At 31.1% G+C, this 12552-nt stretch overlaps 2 protein-coding genes across 2 annotated transcripts; both read right to left on the bottom strand.

Annotated features, from left to right (window-relative positions):
* LOC18589866 (NAC domain-containing protein 67) lies at nucleotides 2933–4187 on the bottom strand. The gene is made up of 3 exons (XM_018126885.1): nucleotides 3872–4187; nucleotides 3517–3797; nucleotides 2933–3427 (listed from the first exon to the last, which is right to left on the bottom strand). The coding sequence occupies exons 1-3, from the start codon at nucleotides 4185–4187 to the stop codon at nucleotides 2933–2935; spliced, it is 1092 nt and encodes a 363-aa protein (XP_017982374.1).
* LOC18589867 (cinnamoyl-CoA reductase 1) lies at nucleotides 5975–12091 on the bottom strand. The gene is made up of 6 exons (XM_007015029.2): nucleotides 11875–12091; nucleotides 10592–10761; nucleotides 9471–9662; nucleotides 8053–8215; nucleotides 6714–6900; nucleotides 5975–6378 (listed from the first exon to the last, which is right to left on the bottom strand). Exons 1-6 carry the CDS (start codon nucleotides 11993–11995, stop codon nucleotides 6234–6236), a joined length of 978 nt encoding a protein of 325 aa, XP_007015091.2. The 5' UTR covers nucleotides 11996–12091; the 3' UTR covers nucleotides 5975–6233.

The raw sequence follows: 12552 nt of genomic DNA on the forward strand, positions 1-12552 counted from the left end.
TGATTAATTTTTTTTTAGTTAGTGATGTTTGTTTAAACTAATTAACTAACTATATTAGTTTAAGTCTAAATGTAATATTATGTAAATTTATTTTTCTAATATTAACAAAATGATTATCTGAGTTAATACATATTAGAGTTTAGAGTTCGGATTTATCCTGACGCTTTGGTGAAAATTCATCTCGAACTCCGCTCTTAAGAAATTCACCTGAAAAAAATAACTTTTTGTCCCTTTTAGATAGAATTCTATCCTCGGATCACTCAAAATAATCATTTTATTTTTTTATAATTTTTATATTTATAATCATGTATTTGTTTATTTATTTATTATATATATTCCTACCTTAACTAAATATATCCTCACAAGATATTTTGTTTATAGATTTACTTTTTATATATGTATACTCTATTTAGCAAAAATCATCCTACTTATAATTATTTTCAACTTTCAATATTTCTCAACTCAATATGGGGCCAGTCAATATATCCATGTAAACAATAAGGGAAAGGATTTTCCCTTGTTTGGGCTTGGACAGTAACCCAAAATAATTGATTTGTTTGGAAGCACCCAAGCCCGTGTCCTCAGCCCACCGTGCTTCCCAAAACACTCCAATCTGGAGCTCCGATAGCAGCCTCTCCCAGGTACTCAAGAACGGCGTCGTTTAGAGGCCCTCCGAAGTTGATTTTTTATTTTCTTTTTTCTCTTCTTCCGCTTTCCCTTCTGCCGCTAACCTTTTTTTCTCTAACTCTTTTTCTCTACTCTTTCACCAACTCTGTTTCCTCACTCAAAACCTCCCTCCTTTGCCTTTCTAACCAACCGGCGGTAACCACCTCTTTCCTCTCCTACCGACGACGCACCCAAGCCCAAAAACTCTCCCTATCCGACGCCTAAATCTTCCTCCCTCTTTCCCTTCGACCGACGTCGCACAACTCTCTCTCTCTTTCTCCTTTAAACCGACGACGCACAACCCAAAATCGAGCCTCCCCTTTTTTGTCGCCGATTGTCCCAAAAAAAAGACCTCTCCCTCCTTTGATTCGCCGACCACCCAAGCCAAAAATCCCTCCCTAAAATCAATGTTTACCCTCCAAAAAAAAAAAGCCAAATAAAAAAAAAACTCTCTTAAAAAAAACCTTGCTTCACTCATTTTTCAATGGCTATTATTTTTTTATTTTTTTTTCTTATTTTTTTTATTTTTTTTTGGATTTTTCTCTTGTGGCTAGGTAGAGGTTTGCTAGAAAACTAGGGATTTCTCTCTATTTTGTTACTTATTTTCTCTGGTTTTTTGGTTTTGAAAAGATTGGGTTTTTTGAGTTGTTTCTTGTCCTTCCAAGATCCCCTTTTGGCCAATCTTTGGAAAAGCGTGCTTCCAGCTTTTTTTTTTTAATTTTGGTTTAATATATTTATTTTATTTTATTTTATTTATTAAGAAGGGTGGCTCCAATCGGAAATAATATGTAAAAGAAAAGCATAGCAAAGGTGAATATTTATATTCAAATAAAGATAAGCATACACATAGATGGATTCAAATTAAGTTACATGAAACAATAATATATAAGACCAAATACGTTCAGAATAAACTCCTAATTGGATCTAGGTCTACACCTAAAATTAAATTAAATTAATATTTAGATAATGTAATTAATTTCTCTTATTATTTTCACGAACAATTTATATTTAATTAAACATTTTAATTTATATTTGTAATTTTTTGAATAAATGAAGTTAATCAAAACATTCTATTTTTGTTTAAATTGAAGTTTGAGCAGACCAATAAGAATTTCTTTCAGTTATATTCTCAAGGAAATAAAATCCTCATATATAAAGTTTTATATTATATACAATATAATATAGAACTTTTTCATAAATTTCTTACTAAACTCTGACATTTGGAAACCATAATTTTCTTGAAAGACAAGAATTCAAAAGTTTTATATTATATTCAATATTATATAGAACTTTTCTATTAACCTTTTGAAAACATAATTTTATTGAAAGACAAAAACTCAAAACTTCTTCCTATTCTTTCGTGCATATATTAATTAAATTCTTCGCATATTATTTTTAAAACTTCCAGTAACATTTTTTAGTTAAACAAATTCAACTTTGACCATTATTTTAATAAAATTATAAATTTATAAAATTTTTTAAAATAAAATTTGTAAGTTTTGAATTTCAAATTTTTAAACATACTTTTTGAGATTTTAATTTTATATAATGTTTTGAAAAATAACATCAAAATTGAATTTATTTGACCACAAAAGTAAATAAGCAATTTTATATAATGTTTTGAAAAAAAAGGATCAAAATTGAATTCATTTGACCATAAAAATAAATAAGGGGCAAATAAAATGAGATAAAGAGTATAAATTACAGTGTGGGAATGAGGGTACGGTAAGCTGGATAAAATTATATGCACTAAAAAAATACACTAAATTTAAATATTTCAGATAATGAAAAAGTAAAGAAAAATTAGAAATTTCTTTTACAAAATATTACGTAAATCAAATGTGGATAAGAATAAGCAGATATTAAAAAATTTAAATAATAATAAAAAAATTTAAAAAGTCATAAGAAATAAAAAAAGGTTATATGTGTATAATTAATTTGTGAGCACAACATATTTAATAATCGACTTTATAATAGTTAATTTCAACATACTTTTAAAAACTATAATGTAACAATAATGATAAATATGATATAATATGTAAAAGAAAAGCTTGACAAAAATGAGTATTACTATTCAAATAAAGATAAAGAACATAAATGCATTAAAATTAAGTTACCTGAAACAATAATATATAATACCAAATACGTTCAAACTCACCAGAAGCCTTCAAACTTGCCTCGCCTACACCTAAAATGGAGCTTCTATGTTAGCTAATTCACTAAATCCTAAGCTAACAATTTTTGTAATGTGAAATATAAACATCAATCAACCTGTGCCATCGGTTTTTGAATTGGCTGAAGAATTATTTGAAGCATCAACTGAAAAATTATTATCTAAATTTATCAATGGTTCAACACAACTAACACCATAAAGCTCTAACTGTGAAGCAAAATCAAGATTGACAACACTCCAAATGTCATCTTGACCTCCTTTGTCGATGGGGTATTTCATTGAAAGAGACCTAAGAGATTGCGAATCAACAATCTGAGCCCCATAACTGAGTGTCAATGTCGGAAACTGATCGCTTACAGGCTGAAGATTGTTGTAAGATCCATCAGAGAGAGATTGATGCATAAAACTACCAAGAGTATTGGAATAATCCATCGAATCAACACCGCCATTATAATCAAAATCCATGTTCATTAACTCGTTTGTATCTTCATTGTCAATCAATGGAGATTGATTTTCTTCTTTGGATCGTGTTCTACTAATTGATTTATCAACTTTTTTGTAAATCCTACATAAAACCCAATCATCCAGCTGCAATAAATAAAATAAAGCTTATTAATCAGTAAGCTATCAAATAAGTAAAACCCAAATTACCATTAAAATTTTTTTAAAAAATTTACCCTCATATCATTGTAAACCCTTTTGCATGGAGGTGGATCATTGACTCTATATTCATGCATGATCCAATTAGTCTTGTCACCTTTTGGAGGTTTTCCTTTGTAAAAAACCAATGCCTTTCTAAATCCAACGGTATGACCTTTATATATGACTTGCCTGTCAGCACCCGTAGCCTTCCAATATCCATCACCAGCAGCACGATTAGGCCGTGTTCCGTTTCGATATTTCTTGTCTCTAGGAGTGAAAAAGTACCATTCCTTTTCTCCATATTGCTTATATTTTTCTATTAAACCAACAAAATTCCTCATCAAGACCAGAGAATAAAAAAATGAATAAAAAAATTTAATTTCACAATACCTGCAAGGGTCTCAGGATTATGGTGGTACAAGTTGACTTCCACGATCCTGTTGTGAGGCAAGGGCTCATTCTTGACTTTTTTCTTCAAGTAATGAAGAACAAGCTCTTCATCAAGAGGACAGAATCGATACCCTGGAGGAAATGAATCAAGGTATTCATCACCACCGCCATCACCATTCTCCTCACTGTCTTTGATTGAGTCCTCTTTCTTTAGCACCTCGACTGTAGAAGCATCACTGGAGGATTCATTGAGGGGCCGCAGTTGTTTTGTAACTAGAGATTGAAGTGTCGGCTTGGGTTTCTCATCAGTTTCCATAGTCAGTACTCTGCTAATAAATGAGGACTCTTGTTCAAAAGACAAGAGGTTGGAAAATTTCTTTCAATGAGAAGTTAATTCGATGGAGAATTCTAAGTAGAATCAAACATATAAATGATTAATAAATAAAAGTTTGTTTAATTATTTCAAAATGAAATATCTTTGTTTGTATTAAAAGATTTTCAAAGCATATCAAATCATATCATTATCATACTAAAAAGATTTAAAATCAAAACCTTTTATTTTTTATTAAATTTAAAATCTTAAATCATAATCTTAATTGAGATTTTTTTTCCCCTTATCTTAAAAGCCTATCACTTCCCACAAAATATATATCTCAATCTATCTTTTTCTTTAAATATCTTTATAGTTAATTTAAGAATTTTATTTTTTTAAAATTTAAAATTTATTGTTATTATCAACTTAACTTATTTAGATAATTCTTTTAAAAAAAAGCATAATTCAAATTAGTTATATATATATATATATATATATATATATAATTTTCTTCTTTTCCATTTTATTGAGCTATATAATCCTCGTCTCTCCCGATTTCAAACATATTTGACAAATTATGAATAAAATGAATGAAATTACTTTCCAAAAAATAAAATGAATTTCACTATTTCACTTAATTAATATCATCCACCTCCGAAATAATAGTTGATAGGAAGGCAGTCTTATAGACATTGAAGCAGAAATTTAGGATGAAGCTGTGAAGCTTGAATAAGGCTTTCAACAAGATTCTCTAATTTTGCGATATGGACTCTAGAAGGAGTTGTGATGTGTTTTGTGGAAGGATCGCATAAATACGTAGGTATTTACTTTTTCTAGTCATAATTGATACATATAAAATTCTTTTCAAGATTACAATATAAATACGTAAGTGTTTACTTTTTTTGTCATAATTGATACATATAAAATCCTTTTCAAGATTGGGATTTTATGATGGATATAGCACAATAGTTTTTATAAGTTTTTTTGTTATTATATTATATATGTGTGTCAATAAAATTAATTTATCTTCATAGTTATAAAACTTAAAAAAAAATTCGTTAAAAAAAATTGTGTGAACAAGAAAGGATTGTTTATTCAGTGGCGACACCTTGTACTCCTTTTATACTTTTTAAATGTTTTGTGGTTCAAATATGTGTCATTATCCCTTTTCATACATAAATAACAAGTGTTTACCAATTATAAATAACAAGTGTGCACCAAATATGAATAACAAGTGTCTGTTATATAGCACCAATACACTTTTTAATGAGTTAAAAAAAGTACTCTAGAATACTCATTTTGTATCTTTTTTGAAAAAAATTGAAAACACGTACTTTAGTAAAATATATGAATATGTTAATTTTATATATATTTAAGTACAATAATTTTCACATTTGAAATATTTAAGTTGTTTCATAATTTTCTTATTGGTCATCGTTTTTGTTGTACAAAAAAAAAAACAAAAATGATTTCATAGTTTTTAGAATGGTAAAGGCCTACTTGACCTCTGAAAAGAAATCCATATGGTTTATTAAATTACAATTCTGCCAATGCAAATATCACTAAGTTATTAGAATTTTATATCCGTATTTATTATATGTTCTTTCCTTCTTCTTTTTTTTTTTTTTTTAAAAAAAGCTTTTCTTGATTTCTGTTCATTACTAGAACTTTTTGGCACATAAAAGAAAGCGCGAGAATTGGAGGTTAGACCTGAACGCTTTTAAAATCCTTCTAAAAGGATTAACAACAGCTAATTAAGTTAAACTTGGATTGGATTATAACATTATTAATAAAGTAATGAAGAAAATTGACATTTATTATTTTAATTTGGAAAGAGATTCCAACTTTTGGCTGTGTTTTTTGGAGCAAAGATATATGCATTAACACTGAACCAAAAACATATTTTGAGATGGGGAATGAATTTGAGTCAAAACATCTCCACTCTCAAGTAAAATGACAAATAGAAAATAAGAGGCCATAAGTTCCAAAACCAGAAACAGCCAAGCGACAGCTTGCTAACGCCACCTTTTATTCATCATCTGGAGGACTTTAAAAATTGACAAAGCCCTTTTCCTTCAAGCTTTCAACTGTTTCCTTTAGGCTCACATCCAAAGGAATAAAGTCTATACCCAAACATTTTGCTTTTTCCTTTGACACCTGATATGTTGGCACGTAAGGCTTGTCATCTGCACATCTGCCAATATTTATGAAAAGGACACTCTTTAAGTATATACAGCATGCAACAATGACCTGTGACATATTTTCTTCCTATGACTGGATTTGATTAGTTAAAGTACAATCGGCTTTTAAAGTCACACCCCTTAAACTATACTGTAATAATGGTAGTGATATAGGCAAAGATATGCATGCAGAAGCATATAATAAAAGATGGTGTAACATGATAACCTTTTGGCTTAAAACAAAGGGAAGTAACAAATTGACACCATATAGACAGAAAAGCACAAAGCAAACTAGTCATCCGATGCTAGTGATGTAGTATGCTTTAAAATTTACAAGTCAAAAACTTACTTTTCCGGAAGTTGGAAAGAAGGATACAGCTCTTGTAAGACCTTCACAATTTCTGAGTAATGTGCAACTCTCTCGACTAAACAATATCTTCCACTAGCTGACGGAATCTCAAATGCCTGGATATGCGCATTTGCAACATCTTTAACATTAACCCAACCAAATGTCGCATTGGGAAAAGTCTGTGCTCCTGCAGAAAAACCAGAGGATGAAATAGAGAAAAATAATTCTAACAGGTGTAATTTAGCCGAACAAAATCCTTAAAAATTACTGCATCGTTTGTCCACAACTAAAATTTTTGCAAACCAGTAATGCGATGAGTTGCCTTTCACAGATGTCACCGAGAAGAAAATGATTGCTCCCCGCATGTTGCCTTTCACTCAAGGACTCCAAAGCTTGATTGTTCTCTTATAGAAATGAGAAACCAGATTCTACCCCCCCAAAATTTCCTTTTTCTTTATCAAATATATAAAGCAACATATAAAATTAGCAAGTAGATTGAGGCAGAGCCATCTTTCACTCAATAATGGGCCACAAGCTGCTGAAAACTTATTAATGTGTTGTACAAAAACCAGAAATGAATACCTTCAATGTTCTATTCATGTGACACTCCAGCTAGCTATAATCTCTAAGATCTGTTTTGATTGCATTTAAATACCGTCCAGCTAGAATCTCTAACTATGAACTTCCCTGTTCTCACAAATATGTCAATCTTAATTGCCTTAAATCCTCCAAGTATTTTCAAAAAATAAACTACAAAGAAAAGGAAAATCACTCTAGCATTGTCTATTCTTTTCAGAAGGTATGCAAGAGTAGCAATTATGTTGAAACAAGCAATAACCATATTAAAAGATTAGAAGTTAAAATGATTATAATAACTAAAGTTACTGGATGAAAGATATTCTCATTTTTGTTTCTGGGATACTACGGCCTTACTTATACAGGAATTTCAGGCATGAGGAGTTAAAAAGGGCCCTTTAATTAAGTATTTTCGAGAGAATCAACAAAGGCAGATGCTTAAAAGATATCTTGATTTGTATATAGCAGTAGCACTAGGATTTCCTTATATTTGACTTTTTCATTTCCCCTCAGTAAATCAAGGCATTTACAGAGAAGGCAACAGGAAAGACCAGCAAAAAGCAGCAGCAATGGTACGGAAGGTAGCAATTATTCCTATAAAGAGACAGGCTGACACGTGTATCTTCCGAAGATCATCAAAGAGAGCTGTCATTGTAATTTTTATACTTTCTCAATCACTGGGGTAGAGACTATTTACCACCAAATATGATGCAAATGGCAATGTTTAAATTGAGAATGCACATGGTACGCTGGCAAAATTTACCTTTGATTAAGCTTAAAACTGCTGCAGCACTTGTGTTAAGTGTTGGCTGTAAAAGAGGACCGATCACCATTGCAGGATTTATGGCAACCATGTCAATGCCCTTCTCTTTTGCAAATTTCCATGCAGCATCCTCAGCCATGGTTTTTGAGACTACATACCAAAGCTGAATAAAAAAATTAATTAATTAAAAAGAGTATACTTCAGCATAAATATCCCCTTATACATATAATATAAACTGAAAAAATCCATAGTGATGCACTAAATATCAGGGTTGTAGCATGAACAAATTGCATAGTGCACAAGCATAGAAATTGAAAGCAACTTATAGCATGACAACAACTAGCTAGTACAGGCAACCTTGCAAAATTTGTTCCAGAAAGTGTGATCGATAGCCTCATCATGCTAAAGGGCATCAAACTGTGGACACAGGATTAGCCAGTATAATAAGATGAAATCTTAAACTTAGCTTGCAAGATGATGCATTGAAGCAAAAAACTTAATGAGTAAAGAAAATGCATAGAGAGCCTATATAGCATGTGCACATAAAAGTGGGAACATAAGTAAGCCTTTCTCCCATCATGCTGCACAAAATGATAAAATATGTTCAGAAGAATTTTCACAACTTGTTAGAGCAATGTCTGCAGGCTGAATCCTAAAATATGGAATATGGTGATAAACAGAACCAACTTCTAACAGAGAAGTGGTCTGTACTAAGTGAAAAAGGGTCAAAGTTTCCACTCACAATCCAGCCAAGCTACAATTCCTCAAAACTACAGTAGTTCCTATGAGAGAATATGTCTCTTGCAATTTATATCCTAATCTCCAGATGCTCAGAGACCAGAATGATAACTCAGAGAATTAGATTGGCAGGCTGGACCAATTTATCATTTCAAATTCAAACATCTATGACTAGAAATTTATAGAAATTATGGGATTGGCACCCATTCTGCGTTAACAAAACAAGCATTGATAGGCTTCAGAGTCGATCAGCTAGCTCAAGTTCACATTTGATACAAACTGGAACTATCATCAAGCACTGATAAAATAGTCAGAAAACAACTGAGAATAAATTTCGTCTCAGGACTTTAAAGCATCAAGATATTGGTTGGTAACATTGTTCCCTCCATCCAACTGTAACTATGACCATAACAATAAAAATAAACTGTGAGCGTTATCTGCATTTGCGATGATCTTATCCTTATTTGTTCAAACAACTAAACTATGGGTGTTTGTAGGCCTAACAATTTCACAATAATGAACAATGATATTTGCAGCTAAAATACTTTCATTTAATTGAATCTCCACATACAATCTTCTTTTTTGTTGTTTAGTTTTCGATAATTATTGTATAACAGGTTGAAGTTCCATATAAAACACAACACTGATAGGCCATCAGATATGATAGCAAACATACACACCTTTAAGCCCTTACAGTAATCTGGATCAGTAAACCAAGTTTCATCGACCACAACATCTGGAGTTCGAGGTTTTCCATTGTATGCGACCGCAGCCATAGAAGATGTTAAGACCACTCGTTTGATGGAGGAGGTCTTAGCACATGAGTTCAGAACATTTAGGGTGCCCTTCACAGCAGGATCAAGTAATTCTGCCTGAAATGAGAAAGGAAGAATTAAAACCTTATTAATCATGTAGAGATATCAAAGTTACAGCTCAAAATAAGAAAAAACAGGTGGCTAGACTAGTGTTCAAAAAACAAATGACTACACTCATATTACAACATTACAAACTGAAATACTTGGAGGAGGTGACCACTCATCACTGACCACCATGGTTCGGCTAGTATGTATGATTGTACGTCATAAATCTTATATCAAATACCTCTTAACCTTTAAAAATATGGAGAATGTTTCCCTCCAATTACTCATCTACTATCCAAAGGCTAATGACTGAATGAGAAACATGTTAGCATACTTCTCTAGTTATAAGCAATGCAAAAGCACCAACTATGGTTCTTCTTTTTCACTAAGTATCTATGATTCAGATCCTGACTACTAATAAAAAAAAACAATTTTATAAGAACTTTAATCTGTCAAATGCTCTTCTAATGAATTTGTTTCGCTACTTAACATACAAAAACCTCATCAATAATAGAATTTGTCATTATCATTATCAAAATGGTATAAAAACACTTAAAATATCCAAAACAAAAAGGAACTGAACTGTTCAAAGAAAAGAAATTGACTGCTAGGTAGTGGTGTTCATTCCCCACAAATGCGAGCCTCAAGAATAAAACTGAAGAACTGATAAGAGCTCATATATGATTGATAAATCTCTTAGCATTATCCAACTTCATTTTGTTAACATTTGAAACTAAAAAACCTAGAATGTGTATAATGAACAGCTTAGTAAATGGATGATGTTATACAAAAATAGCATGCAATTTGAGGATTTTTGTTTTTCTTTTTTTATGAAACAATACTTAACAAAAATTATGACCATCACTGTGTAGTTTTTGAATATAAAATATTATATACATCCAAAACACAGGGGTTATCTAGATGAAGAAATCAAGACCAACCTGTGGATCTGTGACATCATGATAAAAGGGAGAAGCTGTGTGAAAAACGCCTTCACAACCTTCAACAACAGCATCATAGGAACCTTCTTCCAATAGGGTTGCTTTAAACAACTTCAGCCTGTCCTCAGCACCTTCAAGTGCAAGTAAGTGTTGTGTCTTTCTTGGATCATCTATTGAGAAACAATAACTAAATACAATTATGAAATAGTTTGGGAAACAGCTAGGTAACACTTATAAGGACAAAATAGAGAAAATTACTCCATCATTATGCACCTACTATAACACTGCAATGCCAAAAACAAGAGCTTATCTCCTTCTAAATAGTAAATGGCTGAATAGTTGCAAATTAATGGCATTATAATCTCTCTTAATTCTAAACTTAGTTTGAAATATAAATTTTTTTTATTAGGCTTTGCTTGGTAGGGGAGAATAGTTGGAAGATGGAAAGGGCTAGGTGGAAGAAAAAGGAAAGAGAAATGATCTATCATCATAGTTGTTAGGATAGAAAAGTGAGAGGAAAGAAAATAGTGGTGATTACAATTTTCTATTGACACTAATAAAATCAATCCCTCAAATTAGAAAAAAAAAAAAAAAAGAAGGGGAGATGCATTATGTAAATGTTACAAATTTACAATGCTACTTTCTTTCAGAATTTGTCATTATATCTCTGTTTGAAAATGGTATATATGATGGTAAAATAATGTAATTTTCATTCTCTTTCTTTAGCCTTCCAATTCTATCAAGCAATGGATGAAAAGAACATTTTCAATATTCTTTCCAACATACTACCTAGCCAAAAAAAGAACAATTCTTCCTTTCACTTTATGCCTTTCCAGCATCTCACATTTCCATCTTTCTAATGGAGAAAATTCTAAAACTTTCAGCACCAGAGAAATGTATTAAAAATGAAAATATTAGACTCGTATGTTCATGATAAGAAATAACATGAAATTTCAATCACCTCAAATCTAGTAGAAACCTGAGTATCTAATGTACTGTCTCCAACAATCCTACCCTCATTAAAAGATGCAATCAGAGCATAGAAAAAATGGGTATTTTCTTGTTTTGCATGCACAAGTCCAAATCACAAAAAAAGAAAAAACCAAGAAAGACGATAAAAACATAGCAAACTAAATAGAACAAAGCAAATCAGATACTAACAAAATAAAATGGAAAAAAGAACAAAAATAGATGCAAACCCCAGAAAGACACGAGCAGACGATGACGATGCAAGGATCATGGAAACAAGAAAAAAAGAATGGAAAAAAAAAACAAAAACTGACTTGGGTCACGAACAGAGGCTTTGACAGTGTAACCACGAAGGAGAAGAAGCTTAACAAGGCATGACGCAATGTAACCAGAGGCTCCAGTTACACACACGGTTTTTCCTACCCCGATGCTCATATTTCTTATCTTTTTTTGTTTGGTTTTGCACTCTTTGTGGCTGGGAATGTCAGCTTTTTTTTTTTTTTTTCTGTGTTGCTTTCTTTGACAGTTACGTTTGCGCTATATTTAACAAGGAACCTCGTTGCTTAGCCCGTTTATTACTGCAATAGGCCAATCCCAATGGCCACAATTTTCTTCAAGGCCTTTTTTTTTTTTTGTTTCTTTATTTAAGAGCTTCAAACAATTAAATATGAAAAATTTATCTTATATACGTTAAGCATTGAGTTTTTAAACTCCATCACATGCCTATTAGTATATAATATAATAATTTATATTAAATATTAAGTAAAACGTATTATGATATTCAAATTATATATTTTTTCTATAGATATGCATATATAAAAGAAATCTCAATATCATAGAACAGTTTTTTAGCTAATAATTATTTTATTGAACGAAATTGACAAATTCTAGAAAACACAATAAGCAAAATTATACAAAAAATAAATGAAAGGAAGAGAAAGGCTTCTATTAAGTGATCTTATATGATCGAAAATTTAACACCATACTTAATT

The sequence above is a fragment of the Theobroma cacao genome, chromosome 9, assembly GCF_000208745.1.
Source record: "Theobroma cacao cultivar B97-61/B2 chromosome 9, Criollo_cocoa_genome_V2, whole genome shotgun sequence".
In the NCBI taxonomy this organism is placed as follows: domain Eukaryota; kingdom Viridiplantae; phylum Streptophyta; class Magnoliopsida; order Malvales; family Malvaceae; genus Theobroma; species Theobroma cacao.

Excerpts from the sequence above, each read along its gene's own strand:
- LOC18589867 (XM_007015029.2), bottom strand. The coding sequence starts at position 11,995 with ATGAGCATCGGGGTAGGAAAAACCGTGTGTGTAACTGGAGCCTCTGGT. Across the intron at positions 9,663-10,591 it reads ATGATGTCACAGATCCACAG|GCAGAATTACTTGATCCTGC; the intron begins GTTGGTCTTGAT and ends TTCTCATTTCAG. Across the intron at positions 6,379-6,713 it reads TCTTTCCAACTTCCGGAAAA|ATGTGCAGATGACAAGCCTT; the intron begins GTAAGTTTTTGA and ends AAATATTGGCAG.
- LOC18589866 (XM_018126885.1), bottom strand. The coding sequence starts at position 4,187 with ATGGAAACTGATGAGAAACCCAAGCCGACACTTCAATCTCTAGTTACA. Across the intron at positions 3,798-3,871 it reads TAATCCTGAGACCCTTGCAG|AAAAATATAAGCAATATGGA; the intron begins GTATTGTGAAAT and ends TTGGTTTAATAG. Across the intron at positions 3,428-3,516 it reads GGGTTTACAATGATATGAGG|CTGGATGATTGGGTTTTATG; the intron begins GTAAATTTTTTA and ends TATTTATTGCAG.